Here is a 22,314-nt window from a genome sequence, read left to right on the forward strand (position 1 = left end):
AGGCTTCTGTTAATATATTTTCAATTTTTCTATTCATTGTTATTGTTTGCCACATCTACCAGGTCTTTCTTGATCATATTTTTGCATGACCAGTTTTTCTCTCTTGAATCCAGGTGTATGTGTTGCTTCTTTTACTCCTTAAATTTACCACTTTCTATTTATTCTGGTGCATTTTAACCTGCTTTTGATGACCATTTCTCTAATTTATTGAGGTCAATTAAATTTTTATCTTCTATATACTTAGCACATCCATTTGCTTACGGTCATATGTAATATTTCTGAAGACTTTCACTTTCTTTCCACTGTTCAGATTCACATTTCAACATACATTTGTGCCAATATATAGTGAAGATTGGGAGAAAGACAAAAATATGGCACCAGAATCCCAGATTACAAAACCTAGCAAATCTGTAATTAACCACAGTTTTGTCAATGAGATTGCAATTATGTCTCTGAAATGACAGTCATAACTATTAACGGTAGATATGTAATCCCACCACATGTAGAAACAGTGACGCACAATGCATTGGTCTCTATTCTTGAGAGGCTTTCAGTTCAGATAAGAAGGCATATAGACCACACACATACATTTCTTTGGCAAAGCACTTTTCTGCCCCTCAAAGCACTTTTTGAGAACAAAAGTGAGAGAATGTGGGAGCATAGGAAGGAATTCCTGTCTCTTCTGTCCTGTCCTCTTACTGACTACCATTAGAAGGAAGAAATTGTTCATTCGATTGGTCAGAGCCCAGAACATTCATTAGTCCATATTTTACTGGTGTTTGGGGTCAACAGTGGTTGAAAGGTCACATAGCTACGTGTGCTCCTTCTGCTCCCCATTGCCTGCTGAGTAGGTTCTGCCCAGTCTCCATTCAGGACACAACTAGAAGAGTAAAGCTGGTCTGCTTTGCAAACTTGATCTTTCCGCCTATGTGTGCTAGTCCTAAAATTAAGAGGGAAGAGGGGGAGCAGGAAATAATAAAGCTTCACTTCAGTCTTAAACCTAAGCCATGTGATTCAACTCAGTCTTCTGGCAGAGTTCTGGTCAAGAAGTTATGGAGTGCTAGTGCAGCTATGAATAAAATGATCCTTTAGTTTCTATTCCAATTTCTTTCTTGTGTATAGTTCCCTTGGGAACCCTAGGGAGAGGAGAGATGATCAGCAGAACAGGATTTGGCTATTTCTGGTCCTCAGTTGTGGTAGACTATATTGTTGCTCATAAAATTTCATAAATTTTTGCTGCCCTTCCTGGGGAAAGATTATAATTCCCTACTCCACTGATGTCAGACTTGGCCAGGTATATGTGACCAGGAATATGTGACCAGGAATGACTTAACATGTATAGGTTCCAGGTAGAAGCGTTAAGAGCCAGTGTATGATTTACCATGACCACTACTCCTCTTCCACGAGACCAACATTGTTCTAGATAAAGGTTGTTCTATCATCTTGGGTCCTGGCATAAAGACAACCTAGAATACAGCCAAGGATACCTTCAATAAACATGTATGGTGTTTTGAGAAATAAAACTTTATTATAAACCACTTTAGAATCACTTGTTATGGCAGCTCAACCTAGCTTAATCTGACTGATATAGATTTACTTTATTACCATCTGAATCAAACACTGTCGTTTGCCCTCTCAATAACTATTCCCCCTTCATTCCATCTAAGAGAACCCCAATTTTGCTTAGGTATTCACCTAACTCTACATGCATTTTGGGGAGGGATCCTAATTTTCAGCCACAGCAAGTGAATCATAATTAAGCCATTTATGATGGTTTCTTACTCCTTCCTGGACTACTTTAGATATGGGAGAGTGTGGAAAGTCTGCTTGAGGGCTCCTGAGACAAGATTTCTTTGCTAATGAAGAGACACACGGGAAGAAATAGTCTCTCCACTTCTGCTGGACAATGTGTATATGCATGTGTCAGCTAATATTGTGGCAGACATTTTAACTATGAGGAGCACTGGCCTAAAGATATCAGAGTGAAAAGATGGAAAGAACGTGGGTCCCTGATAATGTTATGGAGCTGTTAAATAAACTACCTCTAAAGTTGACCTCCCCTTAGATTTCTTGTTACGTGAGATAATACGTTTTCCTTATTGTTTAAGACACACGAATGGAGGAAAAAAGAATGAGTTTAGCTTTAGAGACATTGAGGTGACAGCAGGACAGCATCATTTTATATCGGTGAAGCTCAAGAGATGTCAGGGTTAGATTTGAATTTGGAAGTCATCTATGGAGAAATACTACATAAAGTAATACATTTTAGAAAATAATTCTATACCTGGGATAGTACCTTTGTGCTTGAGGAATTTTGGTACTATAACAAAACATTACCCTATAGAAATGTAGCCACCTCTTAACTAGCTATGTCACTCTCTCACCTCCTCGCTTATCGCCTTCCTAGAAAAGGGAGATCAGGTGTGGTAGCAGCTTCCTAGAGAGGAGGAGCAGATGGTGAGGAAGTGATTATAACATCTGGATCCTCAGATCCTGACCTCCTCAAGCCTGGGTTTTGGGGATCTTTGTAGCTATTTGAACATGACTTAAACATTCTAGTCTGCGTAGATGACTATGAAAATGGATTATAAGCAACTGCTAAATTTACTGACTCTTACGTACAAATTATTGTTCCAGGAAATTATGGTTCTGATCATCTTATTGACATCCTATGTATGATACTGCAGAAGCCCAGTAGGAAGCATTAGGGTCAAGAAAATATACACCATGGAATGTCCAGGAAATGGTCCATGGATAGACTCTCTAGTGTCCAAGTTGATGTGTGGCCAGAAGAGAGTTTTGAAAGTTACTAATCCATAGGACACTAGGGTACTGTTACTTTACAAAAATATATGGGGGCAGAGTAGTATTTACTTGAGACATCTTATCCTATTTCTAAGTTGTCATTACTGGGCTTGCCTTGAAATTGTCCTTGATTCCCTAAACCAAAAATAAAAGGACATATCTTAATGAGCTGAAAGAGCAAATGCAATCTCAAAAGATGGCTAACTTCAGTAGTGCAGTTATTTAAAATGGAAAATCTGGCTCCAAACAGTTTGCAGAATTTGCAATTGGCTAGGACCAAGGATGGTGTTTAACGATGACTCAGTTGTATGGCCTGAGGGGGAAGACCAGCCACTGGTCCATCTTACTCAAAGGAGTCTTAGATCCTTTGCTGAGGTTTTCATCATGCTGAGGTTCTACAGGCCCAGAACCGCTGCAAACTAGGAGGAGGTGTACAGTGTAAGGAAATCTGAGCCCCTGAGCTATGTACCTTCAAACTACCTATACCGAGACGGCTAAAACCTGACTCCCCACAACCCTCATCTCCAGCTCCAGACCAGAATTTGGGTAGAAGTTCCAAGGCCAGGGTCTAACTGGGGCCTAGCCAGGTGACCTTCGCCAGGTTTCGGAGTCCCCCTTGGGACGTCCCTGAGGCCCTGCCAGGCTCCGTAGGAGGCCACCGCTGACCCCGGCCACGATGCTCGCGACCGCCTTTGGGACGCATCCCGCGGCCCGCTGCGCACCACTGGAGGGTCAGCCTGGACACCCCTCCACCCCACCGGCCGCCGCCCCGGCGCCCCCACCCCCGCTCCCGCCGCCCCACCCCGGCCAGCATGCCACGCCCACCGGGGGGTCCAGGGCAGGGATGCTTTCCCTCAGCCTCGCAGTCGCGCGCCCGCGGCTGCCGGGTTCCCAGGGCCCCAAGTCCTGCCCGGATCCCCTCCCCCGACAGCCGCAGGCCCCCGGCCCCGCCGCCCCTCCCTGGCGCCGCCGGCCGAGGCCGCCTCTGCAGCTGGCCGCGCGGCCGGCCCGCGCCCGCCGCCGCGCGCTGATTGGCTGTGCGGGGTCGGCGGCGGCGTTCGTGGCCGGCAGATTCGCTGGGTCAGGGCTGCAGAGGCGCCTGGCGCACCGGCGGGAGCGGAGCCGCGGCGCGCGCTCGCCCGCCTGCCAGAGCCAGTGGTCCGGGGAGCCGAGGGGGTCCGCGCCGGGCGCCGCCGTCCTGGCCGCCATGTGCTCCCAGCTCTGGTTCCTGACGGACCGGCGCATCCGCGAGGACTACCCGCAGGTGCAGATCCTGCGCGCCCTCCGGCAGCGCTGCTCCGAGCAGGACGTGCGCTTCCGGGCGGTGCTCATGGACCAGATTGCCGTCACTGTAGTCGGCGGCCACCTCGGTGAGCGAGAAGGGCCCTGGGAGGGCGGGGGAGCGCGCCGGGGTCCCCGAGAACAGGCTGGTGGGCGCGCGCCCCCGGGCCTCCCCCAGCCAAGCCTGGTTCGGGCCCCCCAAACCAGCCGCTTTCCCCCGCGAGACCTCTTTGGGTTGGAGAAAGCCCCTAACCTTGAGAGCTTCCTTTGATCACCACCATCTGCCCTGAGGCCAAGATTTCAGAATAGGAGTTAATTTACTTAGGGGACTTTGTTTTAGAAGGCACTGGAATTTACCTGAAGCCGCCTGGAGGTCCCAGGAAAATCAAACTGCTAACCCCAAATTTTCAAATTCTGCTTGCATTGATACTCTGTCAGTTTAGATTTATAGAAACCCACGTTAAGTTTACAAAATTGCCGTTATGATGAGTGTTTTTAAAAGTTTTCCGGGTGTATAAGCATCAGTAGTGCACTACCTAGAATACCGTTCCCAAACTAGGAACCTACATATGGGGAGAAATCGGAGAAAGATTGGAGTCACCTCTTGAGTATAAAATAAGAGAATAGATCCTTGATGGGTTTTCTTTATACTCATCCTCTGCACCTAAAATTGTTGAATTCTGATTCCAAAAGAGCCAAGATTTTAGGTACAGACCATTCTGACCTCACTTATTTCTCCACTGCTGTGTCTAAGAGACTTTTGGGGGTGAGGTATGGTTATTATCTGTGATCCTTAACTTCCAAAGATTAATTATGCCTTTGGGTATTTAAAATTATTCTTAATAGAAGCACTCTCTGACTTAGGAATCCACAGTTTAGGAAATTCATGCTGGCTTGCAGCCTCTGTCGGAGATATCCAGCCACTCCTGGGAGATCTGGGCCCAATTCAGGGTGTTTCATATTATTTCAACCATATCTGCTTTAATACGCAGGTAATTTGTTACTTCTCTTTGGTGGGGGAAAGGTATTCCAAGTTCTGAACAGGCTACTTACAAATGAGATTTTGAATATGATCTGTTTCTAAGTGGAATGTATGTTATGGATGTTTCATCCAAAAATTTATCTAAACCCTTCGTAAGTAATATGATTGTATAGCCTATTGGAGAAACGCACTACAAACATTAGATGTCTTACATTTAGTCTAAAACAGTGTCTGTCAACCACAAAGGGTACCATCTCTATCCTTGACTTGCTAAAACTCTTAGTTAATGCAGAACTAAATTCCTGAACAGGAAATCTGCAGACTTGGATTCTTATCACAGCTTGGCTGCTAACAAGTATCTTGGCTTTGCCTTGGCCAAGTCACTTTATGTCTTTGAGTCTCAGGTTTCTCATTTATAAAACCAAAGGCTAATGTTCCTCCATCTCTAAAATTCTGTGTTTCAGTACCATACTTAAATGGGATAATGTTATGTTTTACTGATCTAGATCTAGATCTAGCATAGACATCTTTCCAGCCCCAGGGTCAGTTTGTTTGCTCTTCATTGTACTTACTTATTTTACAGCTTGCGAAGATGACTTTTTTGAGAGATAGTAACCAAAATTTCACATCATATTCCTGTTGGAGACCCATCACACATGCTGTGGAAGAGTGGGGAAGAACTCTTTGTTTTGTATCTAAAACCCCATTGTAAAGAGACTGCCTCAGAAAAAGAGAAAATTAAATTTTAGTACAGCAGGAAACATTTAAACCCTTTTGTTTGATGTCCAAAATTTTACTGAATTCATGTGTGAATGTATCTGTCAATTTGTGAACCAGGATTTACTTATTTTTAAACTACCAAAAAATCTATATAGTTATTTGTCTGGTCAGTGAAGAAATTGAAAAACGATATTTTTTGATCCATTTTTTTTTTATTTTTTGCTAATTCACAGATAGCCACACACATATGACAGCAAGTAAAATAAACCTGATAGATCGTTGTTTCTGCCATTGAAAGCGGTCAAAAGATTTATTTGTTGAAGGTGGATGAAAGCACAGGGAAGTAAGTTCCCTGAGAAGAGTGAGCTCGTTTATTTTGCTCAGTGCTGTAATAGTGACTAGAATAGCACCTTGTACATAATAAGCACTCAAATGTTTTTGAATGAATAAAGATTATGGGCTCTATTTCTCAATTTCTTCTGTAGTCAAACTAGAGAAAACCCTTGCCAATTTGCTAAGCCAGAATCTGCCCCTGAAAAAATAAATCTCTAGAATTTACTGGCTTTGAAATACAGAAATAGATAGTTATAATGATATCAATACTATTTCCCATTTGAGAATTATAGAATGCAGGAGCTGGGAAGGACTCTGAGATCGTCCATCCTAACCCCTTCATTTTAAATAAGAAGAACCAGATGCTCAAAGAGATTAAGTGACTTGCCGCAGTGCCATCCAGCTAGTTAGCAGCAAACCCACAGTTAAAAACCTGATGCCCTAATTCCAAGCCCAGTGATATGGAATAAGTATGCTTTGGGACATCTGCAACCTATAGTGCCTTTCTCAGTAGATATGGAATTAAACTGAATTGAATTAAATTGAAGCTAGACAGTGACTTTGCAAAGTAATTTTATGTTTAGGAAGTAAAGGTACCACCTTTACAGTCTTCATACCTTCATTCTTTTCTGTTTCTTCTTGAGATTGGTGAAGGAATAGATGAAAAAGTCAGTTTGGGACAGGTATGGGCAGTGCTTCAAGCAGTTGCTTAAATTCTTTTCTGAGTTGCTCTGTGGAGATTGCTGGGAGCCCAGATCCAGAGATAAGAATTTCAGGTTGTATCTATAAAGAAGATTCAGACCAGAGATGAAAGTTTTGGATTTAAAGACTGCAGTTATTTTAGAGATAATACAAGTAAACTGAAAATGCTATGCAAATGCAAAGTTTTATGATTATTATTTTTAACCCAGTGATCTACCTCCCCAGCACAGATTCAGATGAGGAGACTACTGGGAAAAGCAGAATGACCTTCAGGTGACTGAAGCAATCCTGTAGAAAACATTTGCCCTTCACCTTTTTGCTGGATGTAGCATTAAGAGCATCATATCCATCTCCATTTCCTTCTTAGAAAAGGCTAGTTCTTCATTCATTCATTCAACAAACATTTATGAATTATGCTCAACCTCAGAATAAGATGGTAGTGAATATGGCGCTAAAATGCACATAATAATAGTCAAAGCAAAATATATGTACTGTTTATTATGCTCTAGGAACATGAGTTCTAGATTCTTTTTACATTTTAACTCTTACAAACATCAATAAGAGTGTCTTGCCTGCCAGTAATGACCAATACTCAGTAATTCTGGTCTCGGCAGAACCAGAATTTGTTTCCACTCCACTCCATGCATCAGCTTGACTTCACCCCGACCCTTGCACTGGAATTCCCACTGCCTAAGATGCCCATCTTGTCCACCTCCCTCCCACATGGTAAACTTTTATTCATCCTTTATTTCCAGCTCAATTTATTCATCTCTATGAAGTCTTTCTCGAATTCCCTACCCTGCCCCCAAGCACTCTTCCATCTGCTGCCAAGAAACATTGCACATACCTTTAAAAATAGCATTCATCATATTTTATTATAATTTATCTATTTACAGTTTATCTTCCCTTTTTCCCTAAATGATGAAGAATTCCTCAAATGTATGTTCCATAATGGTGCACAGTAGGCCTTCAGTTAATGTGAAGTGTCTTAAAGGTTCATTTGAATATATGAGACTTTTACTGTAATTAGCTTCTGTGTTTGAGAGATCATGATTGGATGTGCAAATGTTTTTGTAATGAGCCATTATATGAGAACAGTCATTTGTGCAAATTAAGTTTTTTGGCCACCCACAGATCTTTATGATTAACTGTCCCCCAAAACAAGTATAGTCACAAACTCAAGGACAGATACTAAGACAGAAAAAAATGAATCTGACCTGGAAATGAGGGTGTGTTATAGTTTGTCTCAGGAGCAGAATGATTCAGCATTCCTTTTCTTTCAGAGCTAAAATCTGGTAGCCATATGGCAATTTCTAATCACGTTCTTTAAATTAAGGTGTTCTGGGTACCTTTACATGGTTCTTTGCAGTAATCAGGTGAGTAAGAATGAGGGGGAATCTTAACTTTATATGAGGAAATGGTCTTATTGCAGCCTTCTAAAAGACAACAGAGGCCTCATGGAGAAAGGGTGGACTCCCATTACTGTGCAAGAAGACACTAGCAGTAAAGGGTACCATGCTAACCTTTGTGCACAGAGGTTGATCTTTAACCTCAGTCTCTGCTAAAGGCCTGTGCCTGACATCCTGTAATCTGAATAAACCACCATACAGCAGTATTAGAAAGGTGAGAGAATGGGTGGAAGCACCTACCATTCAATGTTTGCAAACTGACTTGAGCACTGCATGCGTCCACATTTGTATCTGTGGGCTGACCTCAAGGACTGAGGATGGGTTGGGTGTGTATTTTATGTTTACATTTCTAACAGTAGTTTGTGTTGGGAAGAGTTCTAGAACCAGTAGATTGAGATCCTTAGTGGATCTCAAAGCCCTACTTATAAATTTCTGAGTCACTTGTTGTTTCTACCATGAAATTTTCACCAAATTTTTTAGAATCACCCAGTGGAAGGGGTATAGCCATCATGACAGAGGTCCGTGTCATCCCCATCCTTCAACACCTTGTTACACCCCTTACTAGCAGGGAGTACACTGACATCTAGGTACATCTGTGAGAATCTTACCTCACTCCGGCCCCTCTCTGGCCACCTTACCTCCCTGAGAGACTTCACCATAATTGGGGTTTATATTGTTTTAATAAAAGCCTATAACACATCTGAAATTCTCAATCTATTTCTCTGTAAACCTTCACTATTAAAAAGTAACTCAAGGCTCCACTATGAGAAAGTAATAAATTTCGTTTACTTTGCATTAAGGAAATAACAGGAATAATAATTCTTCATTCCTATAACTCTATTATTAACACTTCAATATCTTCTAGGTGTCTCAATCTTCATAACAATCCTATTCATTTATTTTATTCAACAAATATTGAATACTTACTTTGTGCCAGGCACATGCTAGGGACTGGAAATAAAATGGAGAGTAAGAACAGAATGATTTGATTCATTCATTTGGTCCACAAATATCTATCGACTGCCTATACTGTCTAAGATATTGTTCTGGAGACCAGAACAAAGGTGGCAAAATCCCTGCCTCTCAAGGAGATTACATGCTAGATGGAGGAGATAGGATACGGACAAGAAAAGTAACACACATAGTATGTTGGTGGAAAGGACTAAGGAGGAAAAAAATCAGGGTTTGAGCAGAGGCGTGACATGACCTGCCTTATGTGCACAGGATCATTCTGGACACAGTGTTGAAAACAGACTCATGGCAGCAGGGGCAGAAGCAGGGAGATCACTTAGGAAGCTTTTGCCACAATTTAGGTGAGGGACGATGATTGTTGGACAGGAAGGGTTTCAGGGGAGGAGGTGAAAAGTGACTGGATTTTGGATGTAATTTGAAGACAAGGTTGTCAGGATTTGCCTACTAAGTCAGATGTTGGGTGAAAAGGAAAGACTAGTCAAGGTTGACTCCCAGGTGTTTGGCCTGAGCAGCTGGAAGAATAAAGTTTGCCATTTCCTTATATGGAAGGGTGTGAGAGGAGTAGGTGTGGGCAAGTGGTGGGGATCAGGACTCAGTCTGTGATACCCATTAAACATCCAATTGGAAGTGCTAAGTAGGCAGTTTAGCATATTGATTGGGATCCAGGAGAAAGCCTTGGCCTGAAGATATCAAAAGTAGGAGAATCTTCTTAAACCCATCAAGGGAGTGACTATGGATTGAAAAGAGGCCCAAGGACTGAGCTCTGGGGTACTTCATTGTTTAGTGGTCACAGAGAAGAGAAGGAACCAAGAAATAATCCTCAATAAAGGAAAGAAAGAAATCCCAGAGAGTCTGGTGTCCCAAAAGTCAAGTCGAGAAGATATTTCAAGAAGGAGAGATGATCAGACTGTGTCAAATGTTGCTGATAGGGCAAGTAAGATGAGGGATAAGAATTGACCATTAGATTTAGCAATGTGGGTTTTGCTTTGTGACCCTGATCAGAAGAGTTTCAGTGAAGTGGTGGAAACAGCGAATATACCCAGTCTTAGGAGTTTTGTTGCAAAGGGAAGGTGAGAAATGGGTTCATAGCTTGCCATAGACTTAAATGTGTCCCCTCCCAAATTTATATATATGGAAACACTAACCACCAATATGATATTTGGAGATAGGTTTTTTTTGTAGGGAATGAGGTTTAGATGAGGTTATGGGATTAGTGCCCTTAGAAGAAGAGACCAGAGAACTTGCTTTCTCTGCCATGTAAGGATACAGCAAGAAGGCAACAGTCTGCAAACCAGGAAGAAGGCTCTTACTGGAACCCAACGATGCTGGCACCCTGATATCAGACTTCTAGTCTCCAGGACTGTAAGAAGTAAATGTCTGTTGTTTAAGCCACCCAGTCTATAGCACTTTGTTATAGCAGTCTGAGCTGACTGAGACATTGTCCAAAGGGAAGATGGGTTAAAGAGGCTTTTCTTGCACAAGTGAGAAAAACAGCATGTTGTATCTGGTGTGAGTGATCCAACAGGAGAGAGAAATTGGTGATGTAGGAGAGAAAGGTGAATTGCTGGAGCAGTACCTTAAGTGAGCTAGAGGGGTTGGGATCTATTGCATATTTCAGGGGTTTGCCTAAGTGAGGAGCAAGAACACTTCAGCCATTATAAGAGAGAAGGTACCCTGTATGGCACAGGAGCATGTAGGTGGATAGATGGTAGTGGGAGCTTATAGAGACGTTCTTTTCTGATTGCTCTTGTTTTTCTCATTAAAACAGGAAGAATGAGTATAAGAAGATGGTAAGAAGTAGTGAAAGTGTGAGGCGAGAAGAGAAATTGTGAAATAGCTGTCCAGGGTTGTGGGAGAGGGAATGGAGTAGGAAAATATGTTTGCCAGGTAGCAATAAGGATGCCTTTGGAACCAGTGAGCAGGTTTCTCCAGACAGGTTCCATCACACAGGAGAGCACACAGAGTGGGCAGAGAGTTGGATCAGTCTAACCAGGGTTGTGGTTTAGCCAAGCAAGAAACGGATGCAAGGGTTTGAGAGTTTATGTCGTGGTGCTTGTTTATGGAATTTAAATAGGGTAAGAGGGGAAATGAGGGTGTGAAGGGGGCGAGGGACAGCGAAAAGATGGAGAATCTATGAATGGTAGTTGCTGGTGGGGTTGAAGTATGGCTAGAGTTGGGGTACTAGAGGGAGTAAGATGAAAAAATAGGAAACAGTGGTTGGAGATTGGAATTATGATGAGTGCATGAAGTCTAGAATTTAACTGGGAGGGGTGGCTGAGGTGGGTGTTGGTCAAGATCCTTGGAGGAGTAGAGGTCAAGAAAACTGAGGCCTGAGCACTGGAAGAATTCTCCATAGAGATACTGAAATCACCAATATCTATGACAGCAGGAGAGGGTCTGTGAGTTAGAATCCAAAGCTTCAAGGACAGAGGAGAGTGGCTGTGGTCCTTAGGTGACTTGCATAAGAGAGATGATGGGCAGCCAGATGAGAGTCAGGCTGGGCGTCTTAGGGGAGCCATTATGGAAGCCATAATGAGGACCAAAGGGTACATCTTCTGCCTCTCGGCCCAGTAGTCCCAGGCGCGAGGTGGAGAAAACAGCCACAGCTAGGGAGGGTTGTTGGGGAAGCGCTATTGCTGGGGAGAGCTGGGGTTCCCTCGGACTCAGAAAAATAAGGTGAAGGGAACTCTCACTAAAAATGTCGAGGGTAGGGCATTAGCTACCCATCAGGTCCCTGAGGGCACAGCGGAGATGGGAAGGAGTGGAAGGTGGGAGTAGAAAAGGCAAAGTCACAGCCAGGTGGGGTTCACAGTCCCAGGAAGTAAAACGGCCTAGGAGACTGGGGTCTTGGGTGACTGATATGAAAGGGATGAAGGGCCTAATGAGATTTGTCTTCGTGATTACAAGAAAGATTGTGTTGGTGAAGTGGGGAGTGGGGGCCAGCAGAGGGGAAGGAGGAAGATTCCCAGGTTCCGGGACCCTTCCATTTTACAGAAAGGGAAACAGACAGAGAGATTGTTGTGTCTTGCCAAGCTGTTAAATGACAGCAAGGAATTACATCAAGTCCCTGACTCGGAGGCCAGTACTTTATCCACTTTGCCATAATTGCTTTTCGTCTCATGTTGCCTCAACTTCTTGAAATGCTTTTGCAAATAGGTTAGCCCTGAGATATCCCTGAACTCGGTGCTTATGAGATGCCATGCCGTTCCTATCGATTTGTTTCTGAGAGGTAGACATTATGCATTTATTAGTTTTACACATTTCTTCTGAGCTCAGAGGAGGCACCATGAGTCAACATCTCTTTTCTGAAACTTTCCTCGGTTCTCCCTCTAAAGTAATCACCTAACTGCTCCCTTCTCCCTTGCTGTCACTGTATCCCGATCTATATGCCTGCTAGAGCGCTTCTCGCGGGGTGTTATAATAGATCACCTCTTCTCCCCACCTCCTGTCCAAACCAGGTTGACAGCTCTTCTTAATACCTAGGTGCTCTGCACAGAGCATCAATGGGAATAATCACAGGGACGTGCTGTCCTTCTTCTTAAAATCAAGTGGTATTGTGTGTTTCACTCACACATCTCAACCCCCAGCCCTGGCTCTTAAGATGGTGCCTGTTCCCTAGCTGTCATTGGCCCTCCCCTGCCCCTTTTGCCCTTACCATTTGATGGCACTGGGGCTCCACTTCTAACCATTAGCACCTGAATCTGTCTGAGGGCTTTTCCCTGTCACAGGAACCTACTTCGCCCATGCATGCATGGCAAGCCAGAAGGACCAGGGATTCAACACCACGCCCCTGGAGCAGGCCTCAACCAAAGACTGAATTGGTGTATAAAAATCATAACTCACCAGATCCCTTGCCCTTTGGGTGGGGTAACTGAGGCACGTGCACTGAGCCGTTTCTTGTGCAGCAAGATGAGGCCACAGTAACTGAGGTGGTTGCTCACTTGATAAGACCCTTTGTATTAAACCTCTTGCTCTAGAACCCTCGTTCCTGGGAATGCTCCTGGGGAAACCCACACTAACACTAGGCTTGGCCCAAAGTCGGTGCTAAGTAAATATTGGCTGAATGAATGCCTGAAACAATGTGTGTTGAGAGAGTAAATGAATGAATATTTAAGTTGTGTCTATATCTTTCTCCGTAAGGAGACTAAAAGCTCCTGGTAGGCAAAGGCTACCTGGTTCATCTTTGTATTCCTGCTTAATAGTGTGTCTGACTCATCCCAACAGTTCAGTAAAGGTTACATTAAATTAAATGACCTCAAAATAGCAGTTGGTAGAAAAAGAAAGTGGCCACATAAATGACTGTGGGTTTTAATGAGGTGGAGGTGAGATTTCTTTGGGCATTGTAACAAAGAACTTTAAAAGGGAAAGAAGGAGTGGCAATGGCATCTACTTGTTAAGAATAAAAATAACCTACTTAAGAGAAACGTAACTTCTTTATGAGAAAATGTCGAGGGGCGGGTAGAAAGAAACGAGGGAAAACCAGAGTGAGATGAGCCAGATCCTGTTTCTGATGACACATCTTTCTCATAACACAGCAAGATAATGTGAAGCCCTTTATGGATTATCCACTTACTTTATTTATATTATTGATTCCTTTGTGACAACTTTTAGAGCTTCGCTACCGGCCACTGTTGTTACCTGATCCTGTTAATATATAATGGTTTGAAAAGCTGCCATAACAGGTTCTTGCTTCCTCTCATGCTACAGCGCCCTGCTATTTTCTATTTCTGCTTCTTGCTTTGTACATGAGGGGTTTTTCCTGCATCGTAGAAACCAGTTTCTTTTGTGAAGCTAAGGATGTATATGTGTGTGCACGTAAATGAATGCTGAGTGTGCACGGGTTGGGAGGGTGGTGACCTGTCATACATCACTTAACGTGAAAACGCAAAGACTTTTACAGTTAGAGCTATTGCAGGGATCCATGTTACGAGACACATTTCATTTAAATGAGATAATATATGTGAAAGTTCTTAGCAAAGTACCTAAAATACAGCAGGTGCTCAATTAAAATGCTAGCCAAATTCAGGTCTGAATGACTGCACCTTTGATTATTCATGCTGCTGCTGCTTTCTGTTGATATGAATGATTGAGAATGGTTTTTAATTTTTAGAGCTCTACTTTCCAATAATGATTTGATTGTTTCTAAAGCTATTTCTATATATTATAAAAGTGCATTTCTTTGCTGTTGTACATACAAATACAAAAGTCTAGCTTTATAGAATTAACTTAATTTAGCCTGATATATAGGTTAGAAAAAAACAGACTCAGTTCTTTAGGGAAAGTGACTTATTTTTCTATCTCATTTTTAATACATGAAAATATTCCTAATTATAAATAGTAGAGAGCTTAAAAGGAAATCAGAATATAATTACCCATGGAAATAGATTATTCTTTTTAGAAGTAATATGGAGAAAATATTGTTGTGGTTTCAAAAAGTTGATTTAGACTAGGTTGGCTGTTGGTCACTGTACTAACCAGTTTGGTATCTGATCTTTTTTGCTATCTTACTGACCTGTTTAGGAACAGCGTGATCATTTTAGTTAAAAAAAAAAAAATAGTGGTTTGAGGCTAAACAGTAAACCTCAAGCCCAATCTCGGAGTCTGGGAGACCCCAAATACCCCAGAAGCCATTCAGCTCCCTTTCCCTTGCCCTTCTTCCTAGGTCAAGGTGATGGCCAAGAGCACTAGGACACTGAAGCTAATGAAATCTCTTGTGGTTTGAGGGCGTGAGCCTCTCATTGCTGAGGGGTTTCCTTCCATCCACTTGGCAGCCAAGCAGAACCCTACCCTGCCTGGTGTCTTGCATCAGCTCTTCATTCCCTTGGCTTGAAGTCTGTAGGTTAAAGTGGAAATATTAAGGATCCTGGGAAAGGTGACACATTAAGGTCCAAGCTGTATTGTTTATCAGATCCTGTCCTAAGGATAGATATTAAGGAAGAGAGGGAGAGAGATTACTTAAGTGGTCGAAGGTGTCAGAATTCACTGACAGGATTGCCAAGAGCCAACCTTAAACCTAAGTTGTTCTTGGCCATGGCTGTGTGGAACTGCTGTCTCCGCTGAAGCCACAGTGAGTGTGGCAGCCTCTCGTCTACTACTTCTAGAAACGGCGACTTAGACTAGGTTTAGATAGCAGAGGATGGGGATAAATAGGGGTCAAGTGAATTTGCCCATAGCAAGAATGCTGGAGCTGTGTCAGTAGGCAGAGAAGTAATTGGTTGTGTGTGCACTGTATCCCTTAGCCTGTCATGTCCCTCTCTGCACAGAGCTGGACAGCCAGCACCTATCTAACTGCTTGGTAGAGCCTTTTCAGCTACACTTTAACCCATTCCATTCTTCATTTATTAAAGGCTTCAGTTGGAATGAGCCAGGCCCTAAGATTTACCTTTGGAGAAGAGAAATGAAGTCCTGGTAAGACTTCCTAGGTATATGTGAATCTGCTTGTTGAGGCTGAGCTGTCTCTGTCCACTTGTGGTTGGTATTTTCAGAAACGATTGAATTATTTTCTTCGCATTTTGAAGTGTAACTGTTTGTCTGTGGTCTCGTGTTGGGATTTAAAAGCCAGACGTTTCTGCTGCTTCTCATTTCTCTAGGTCACTTTTCTGTTGCAAAGCCGTTTTTCTCATCAGGTGGTACAAATCTCCATCAATTGTCCTACCTTGCTTAGTAGAATGTCTGTGGAATGATAATGCCAACGCCTTACATATGTATAGCATTTTGTAGTTTAAAAGCATTTTTACATATATTATCTCATTGTTGTCTTGGGCCGTTGCTTTTCCCCTAAATGTTCTGTATTTACTCACCATTTGCACCCACTTGAATACTTTTCTTTCTTCTGTCAATTTTGAGTATGCTATTCAGGCTTGCTTTTTCTCCTTTTGTATTATTTTCTGCAGAAGCTATAAGTGGCAAAGGAAAAGACCTGTATAAGATACTGTTTTCTGATGGCGAAGTGAGGATAACTTGAATGTTCTTTATAAACGATCCCTGAAAATTATGTTCCAGTGCCTTGGGTTCGCAGCATCAGCAGAAGTACTAACAACAATTTATCTAAATGATTACAATGACTCCCTTTTTTTAAATTGGTAAAATATCCCCTAGAATGAGGGGAAACTGCAAGTTAGACTCACTCATACAGTAGTTTCATGAGGTTTTTGTTTGCTCGCTTACTTTTGTTTTGTTTAGAGTTTTCGTATTAATATTATTTATGCCCTGGTGGAGAAATAGTAATTTTATGAATATCTTTTGTTGTCTTGGAATTATATGTACAGTATATCACTTACGAAGTAGAAGTGTGGCAGTTCTGAAACTGTGTTTCAAAGCTTTCCTTAGAGCATTTTGAAACTCCTTTAAGATTCACTAAAGCAGACCAAGTTATTCCCTAAACTCACTTCTCTTTGAGCTGCCCATCCCGTTTCATGTCTCCAGCATTCCATCCCCAGATGCTGGGTACCCCATAGATGCCTAGGTAACTACTTACAGTAATACAAATCAGAGGATATCGGGGTTGACAGAGACTAAGCAGGTCGCTGTAAGCTTATCTGACCCTCACATTCCTTCTCTGCCATCCTCAGGTTACCAGTGAGCCTCAGCCCATTCCATCCTAAGGCAGTGGAAAAGTGTCCCTGTTTTTTGAGCCCAAATCTGTCTTCCTGTAGCATCTGTATAAATCAACAAATGGCAAGTGCCTATCATGCACCAGGCACTGTTCTAGGGGCTGGGGATATAGGAGTGAACGGACAAAATGATGTTTATAAATAGCTTTATCTCTTGGTGTCATAGAAGACAAGCCAAATAGTTCTTCATGGACACCCTACAGATACTTGAAGACTGTACTCCTATTCCTCTGAGTCCTCACTTCAAGCTAATACTCTTAGTTCCTCCAGTGTAATACAAGTTCAAGTCCCTTTGCTATATGAATCAGTTGTCTTTGGATGCATTCCAGTTTTCTTTAATGTTGAATTGAGTTTTAGTAAATTGATTTTTTTTAAGTTTTTATTGTTGTTATAAAGGTAATATGTATTTGGAAACATTTTGGAAAATAGAGATAAGTATAAAATAGGTAATCACCTATAATCCTATTACCCTCTGTTAAAATGTTGGTATATTTCCTTTTAGCCTTTTCCAAATCGTATTTATAATTTCATATCCTGTTTTTTTTCCATTTGACATTGATATTTTTGCATTCATTATATCCATACAAATCATTTAAGTGGTTATATAATATTTCAGGTAGACTTTCAAAGGTTAAGTCATAAAAGAGTAGTAAGGATTCCTTAAGTGAGCTATAGTGCTTCCTTTTCATTAAGTATTTAGCCTCCTAAGCCACTATACTTCGAGTAGTACAAGTACGATATGGAAGAAGGTGCTGGACTGTGTTATCTCCTGTGGATTCTTCTAACATGGATTATTCTTGATATGCTACCTTTTCGTTTTTTCCGTTCATTCGTTTGTGTTTCTTCATAATCATACTCTGCCCATTTGTTTGGAGTATAGGGTTGACTGTAGCTTTCTTGTTACAGCAGGATATCCAAGTGCCATCAAGGCTATCTTCCTGCTAGGTTCAGTCTTGAGGAATTTATTGGAACCAGTTCTGGTGGGACTAGACAGCAGTGAGCACAGAGTTTACTTTTGTCCTTCGATTACAGGCCTACAGCTGAACCAGAAGGCACTCACCACTTTCCCAGACGTTGTGCTCGTCCGGGTATCCACACCCTCAATGCAATCGGACAGTGACATCACGGTCCTGCGACACCTAGAGAAGTTGGGCTGCCGCTTAGTCAACCGCCCACAGAGCATTTTAAACTGCATCAACAAATTCTGGACATTCCAAGAGCTGGCTGGACATGGAGTCCCCATGCCAGACACCTTCTCCTATGGTGAGTGTCTTTGAAGTGGGGTTGGAGCTTATCTTTACAAACCAGCTACATCTCTATGTTTTCTTTTCCCAGAAGCCCTCAATATCTTGTTGGTTTTCAATATGGAGCTATTCACCTTAGTTGATCCAGGACCTTGAGTCTTTATCATGGTCATTCCTTCTGTCTGAAATGCCTTTGTTGCTTTCTCTCTGTAATTTGTTCATTAAATATGTATCTGATACACGCTACATGCCAACCACCATGCTAGGCACAGGCAATAGCAGTAAGTAAGAGTCCTGCTCTCAAGGCATTCTCAGTTCATCAGAGGCAGAGGACAGGAAGTAAACAGGCAAGTTCAGTGCAGTGTGGTAAGTGCCATAAGAGTTAGTGCAAGGTGGTACGGGAATACAAAAGAGAGATCCTAATGAATTTAGAAAATATTGAGGAAGGCTTCCCAAAAGAAATAATAACTAAGCTAAACTGAAATTATCCAGCTAAAGCAAGGGGGGCAGGGGAGAAGTCTAAGTAGAAAGAAGAAAATAGAAAGACCTAAAGGCGAGAGAGAACATGACCAATTGGTGGTATTTTGAGTAGTTTGTAGAACCTAAATGGAGATAGAGTTAAGATATAAGGCTGGAAAGATAAGCAGTAGCTATAGACAGTAAGTGAAGGAGATTAGGGTTAATCCTGAGACTAACAGAAAGTTATTGGAGGTCTTCAAGGAAGGATGTGGCCTGATCAAGTTCAGAATATCACTTTGGCTACACTGTGGAGGAAGAATTAAACAGAGGCAATGTAGAGACAAAATTTGTAGTAGCAGTGTATTAAAACAATTCGAAAGAGCAATGATGGTGTAACTTAGGTGGCCATGGTAAGATTAAGGATAAGTGAACAGATTCAGGAATACTAAAGGAGACAGAAATAATAGGACATGATGATTAATGGGATAGGAGTAGTATGGAGAGGAATCAAGAGTGACTCTGGTTTCTGGCTTGGGCAATCAGATGTGAAAGCTCACTGAGATTAGAAACAAGGGAGAGGAGAAACAGATTTGTGGGCAGGGGGCGAGGGATTGTTGGGGAGAGATCATTTCAATTTGGGACACCCTTTGACACTCAAGAGAAGGGCTTATATAGGGTGTGTACACCACTGGACAGGAATCTTGGGAGCCATCTTAGAATTCTGCCTGCTGCATTCATTTTAAGGTAAAAAACACTTGCGCTGCCTATGGATTGTGATGAGGATTACATGAACTAGAGCCTGTGAAGCCTTTGCCACCTAGAAGTCCTTGATGAGTGTTGATCTCCTTATCTCTCTGCTCCCATCTTTTGTAGTACAGGTACACAATGTATATGTATCCGACTGAATGGGTTCGAATTGCTTTAATCAGAGACGTGAGACCTTGAAACAATTCCCACAGAGGGCACCATGTTGGGCCCACTGCTCCCCGACCATCAGTCTTACCTTCACTGACTTTTACCTTTTCTTGGCAGGTGGGCATGAAGACTTTTCAAAAATGATTGATGAAGCTGAACCCCTGGGCTACCCGGTCGTGGTGAAGAGCACACGAGGACACCAAGGTCAGTGCTGTTTCCCCTGGGCTTCCGTGAGGGCTGCAGCTTTACCATGACAAGACCAGCATCAGGCATGGCAGAAGCACTGCTTGGAGAAACGGCGCTTCCCCTCGGGGAGCTTGCTGTGTAGTCCTTACTTCTGTCCCCTCCTCTCTGTCCCCACTGTCGTTGCTTTCATCAGACCCTTCAACTCCCTTCCCTGGACTATGGCAGTAGACCCCTGACTTGACTCTGATTTTTCTAACTCCACTGCCAATATACTTCTATTCTTTTTTTAGGGGTAATTTCTCTGAAACTGATCTATTCTTGTCACTCCCTTGTTGGAAAAGACCTCCCAAGAGCCTGTGTTGCTTATTAAACAAAGTTTATCTTCCATAACATGGCACTAAAGGCCCTGGACAGACAGCCATCACCTTCCTTTGCACCTCCTCTGGCCATGCAGCCCTCCCTGATTCACTCCAGACTACTTCTCTTTCACCATGAGGCCAGACCTTTGCTGGGAACGCCATCTTCCTCTGCTCTCTAGTGAACTTCCGCTCATCCTTTAAAGTCAGCTCCAGATGTCATTTCTATTCCTTCCACATCCCGACCTCCCTCCCTCTCTTCCAAAGTTAATTGCTCTTCCCTCTGTGTTTTCATAGCACTTAGTTCATGCCTCTGGCACCGTACTACACTTTATGACAGTCACAGCTTTTGTGCCTTTTCCCCTTCTTAACTGTGAGCTGTTCAGTGGTGGGAACCAGGTCCCGCACATCTTTATCTCTGCAAGACCTACTACATGCTCGGTGCATAGTAGGGACTCAGTCAGTGTTGAGAAGAGGGATGCCACAGAAAGCAGTCCTTCTTTAGTATGTGAGTGGGTACCTTGTGATGATACACAGATGGCATACTTAGTTGTTCCGGACATCTGGAGTGAAAGGAAGTACCCTAAATGGACACATAAGGAACAATTCCTGAGATGCAGGGACTCTCAGGGAGCTCCAGTATGAAAGGGGTAGAGACAGTCGCATTGCAGGGCAGTGACCAAAGTGGCAGGCATGTCCAGACGCATGCTTGAGCTAAATGGAGGGTGGGGCCAACTCTGCCGTGAGGCAGGGAAAGTTTCATTGGAAGAAAAGACTTAAGTTGAAGTGTGGAATTTGAACTGGAGGAAGTGAATCAAGCAAACAAACAATACATGTGAGCAAAGCATCCTGTGAGCCTAGAGGGGTCCTGTTGAAGAGCAAGAGAAACGGGGGGCGGGGCAAGGTGGAGCTCTCAATACGACTCAGATATACTGCAGTCCTCAAATTCAGTTTCTCCCAACTAAATTTATTTATTGTGGTAAAATATACATAACAAAATTCAACTAATATTTATTGAGTGCCTACAAAGTGCCAGGTACTATTCTAGGCTCTAGGGATACAGAAAGGGACAAAACAAAATTCCTGCCCTCAAGGAGCTCACATCGTAGAAAGGTAAAATGGACAATAAACAGAAAGTAATAGAATATATAGTATTTTTAAACATTTTAAAATTTGAGATATAATTCGTATAACAAAGAATTCACTATTTTAAAGTGTATAACTCAGTGGACTTTAGCGTATTCACTGTTATGTATATGTTATCTAACTTCATATATGTTATCTAGCTTCAAGGCTTTTCCGTCACACCCCCTCAAAATATCCCTTACCTGTTAGGGGTCAATTTCAATTGCCCTTCCCCCTAGTCCCTGACAATTACTAAAATCTACTTTATGTTTGTATGGATTTGCCTATTTTGGGCGTTTCATATCCATGAATCATACAATATGTGCCCTTTTATGGCTTTCTTATTTGACTTAGCATAATGTTTTCAAGGGTCGTCCATATTATAGGATATATTAATACTTTGTCTCTTTATGACTCAGTAATATTCCATTGTATGGATACACTATATTTTGCTTATCCATTCATTAGTTGATGGGCATTTGGATTTTTTCCACTTTGTGTCTATTCCGAATAATGCTACTTTGAACATTTTTATACAGGTTTTTGTGTGAACATACATTTTCAGTTCTTTTGAGTATATACCTAAGAGTAGATTGCTGGGTCTTATGGTAATTCTATGTTTAACTTTAGAGAAACTGCCAAACTGTTTTCTACATCAGTTACGCCATTTTACATTCCCACCAGCAATGTATGAAGGTTCCAATTTTTCCACGTTCTCTTCAGCTTTTATGTTACTTATTCATTAATTTCGTATTTTGTATTTTGTTTTATTATAGCCATCTTAGTGGGTGTAATGTGGTATCTTACTGTGGTTTTGATTTTTATTTCCCTACTGACTAATGATGTTGAACATCTTTTCCTGTGCTTATTGGCCATTTGTATATATTCTTTGAAGAAATGTCTATTCAGATCTTTTGCCCATTTTGCAATTGGATTGTTTGTCTTTTTTATTGTTGACTTTTTACAAATTCTCTATATTTTTTGGCTATTACACCCTTATCAGAGATATAATTTAAACATGTTTTTTTTCCCCCACTCCATAGGTTGTCTTTTCGCTTTCTTGTAGTGCCCTTTGTGTTGAAATCCAATCTGTTTTTTCCTTTGGTTACTTGTGCTTTTGATATCACTTTGTGCTTGCCTAATCCAAAGTCACACAGATTTATACCTATGTGTCCTTCTAAGAGATTTCCAGTTTTGGCCCTTACATTTAGA

The 22,314-nt window shown here is 42.2% G+C and overlaps 1 protein-coding gene across 2 annotated transcripts in view; it reads left to right on the forward strand.

Annotated features, from left to right (window-relative positions):
• Positions 1-4,001: 4,001 nt before the first annotated feature.
• The window catches only part of RIMKLA (ribosomal modification protein rimK like family member A), a 30,832-nt gene continuing 12,519 nt past the window's right edge, over positions 4,002-22,314 (forward strand). The window contains exons 1-4 of one of the 2 annotated variants that reach the window (XM_016139992.2): positions 4,094-4,175; positions 15,552-15,612; positions 17,850-18,080; positions 19,553-19,639. In XM_016139992.2, the coding sequence (XP_015995478.1) occupies positions 17,921-18,080; positions 19,553-19,639 (247 nt within the window). In that variant the 5' untranslated portion in view covers positions 4,094-4,175; positions 15,552-15,612; positions 17,850-17,920. Of the gene's footprint in view, positions 4,176-15,551; positions 15,613-17,849; positions 18,081-19,552; positions 19,640-22,314 lie in introns of both variants that reach the window. The other variant, XM_016139991.2, reaches the window with a different exon arrangement.

The sequence above is a fragment of the Rousettus aegyptiacus genome, unplaced genomic scaffold (genome assembly GCF_014176215.1).
Source record: "Rousettus aegyptiacus isolate mRouAeg1 unplaced genomic scaffold, mRouAeg1.p scaffold_m13_p_1, whole genome shotgun sequence".
Classification (NCBI taxonomy): Eukaryota; Metazoa; Chordata; class Mammalia; order Chiroptera; family Pteropodidae; genus Rousettus; species Rousettus aegyptiacus.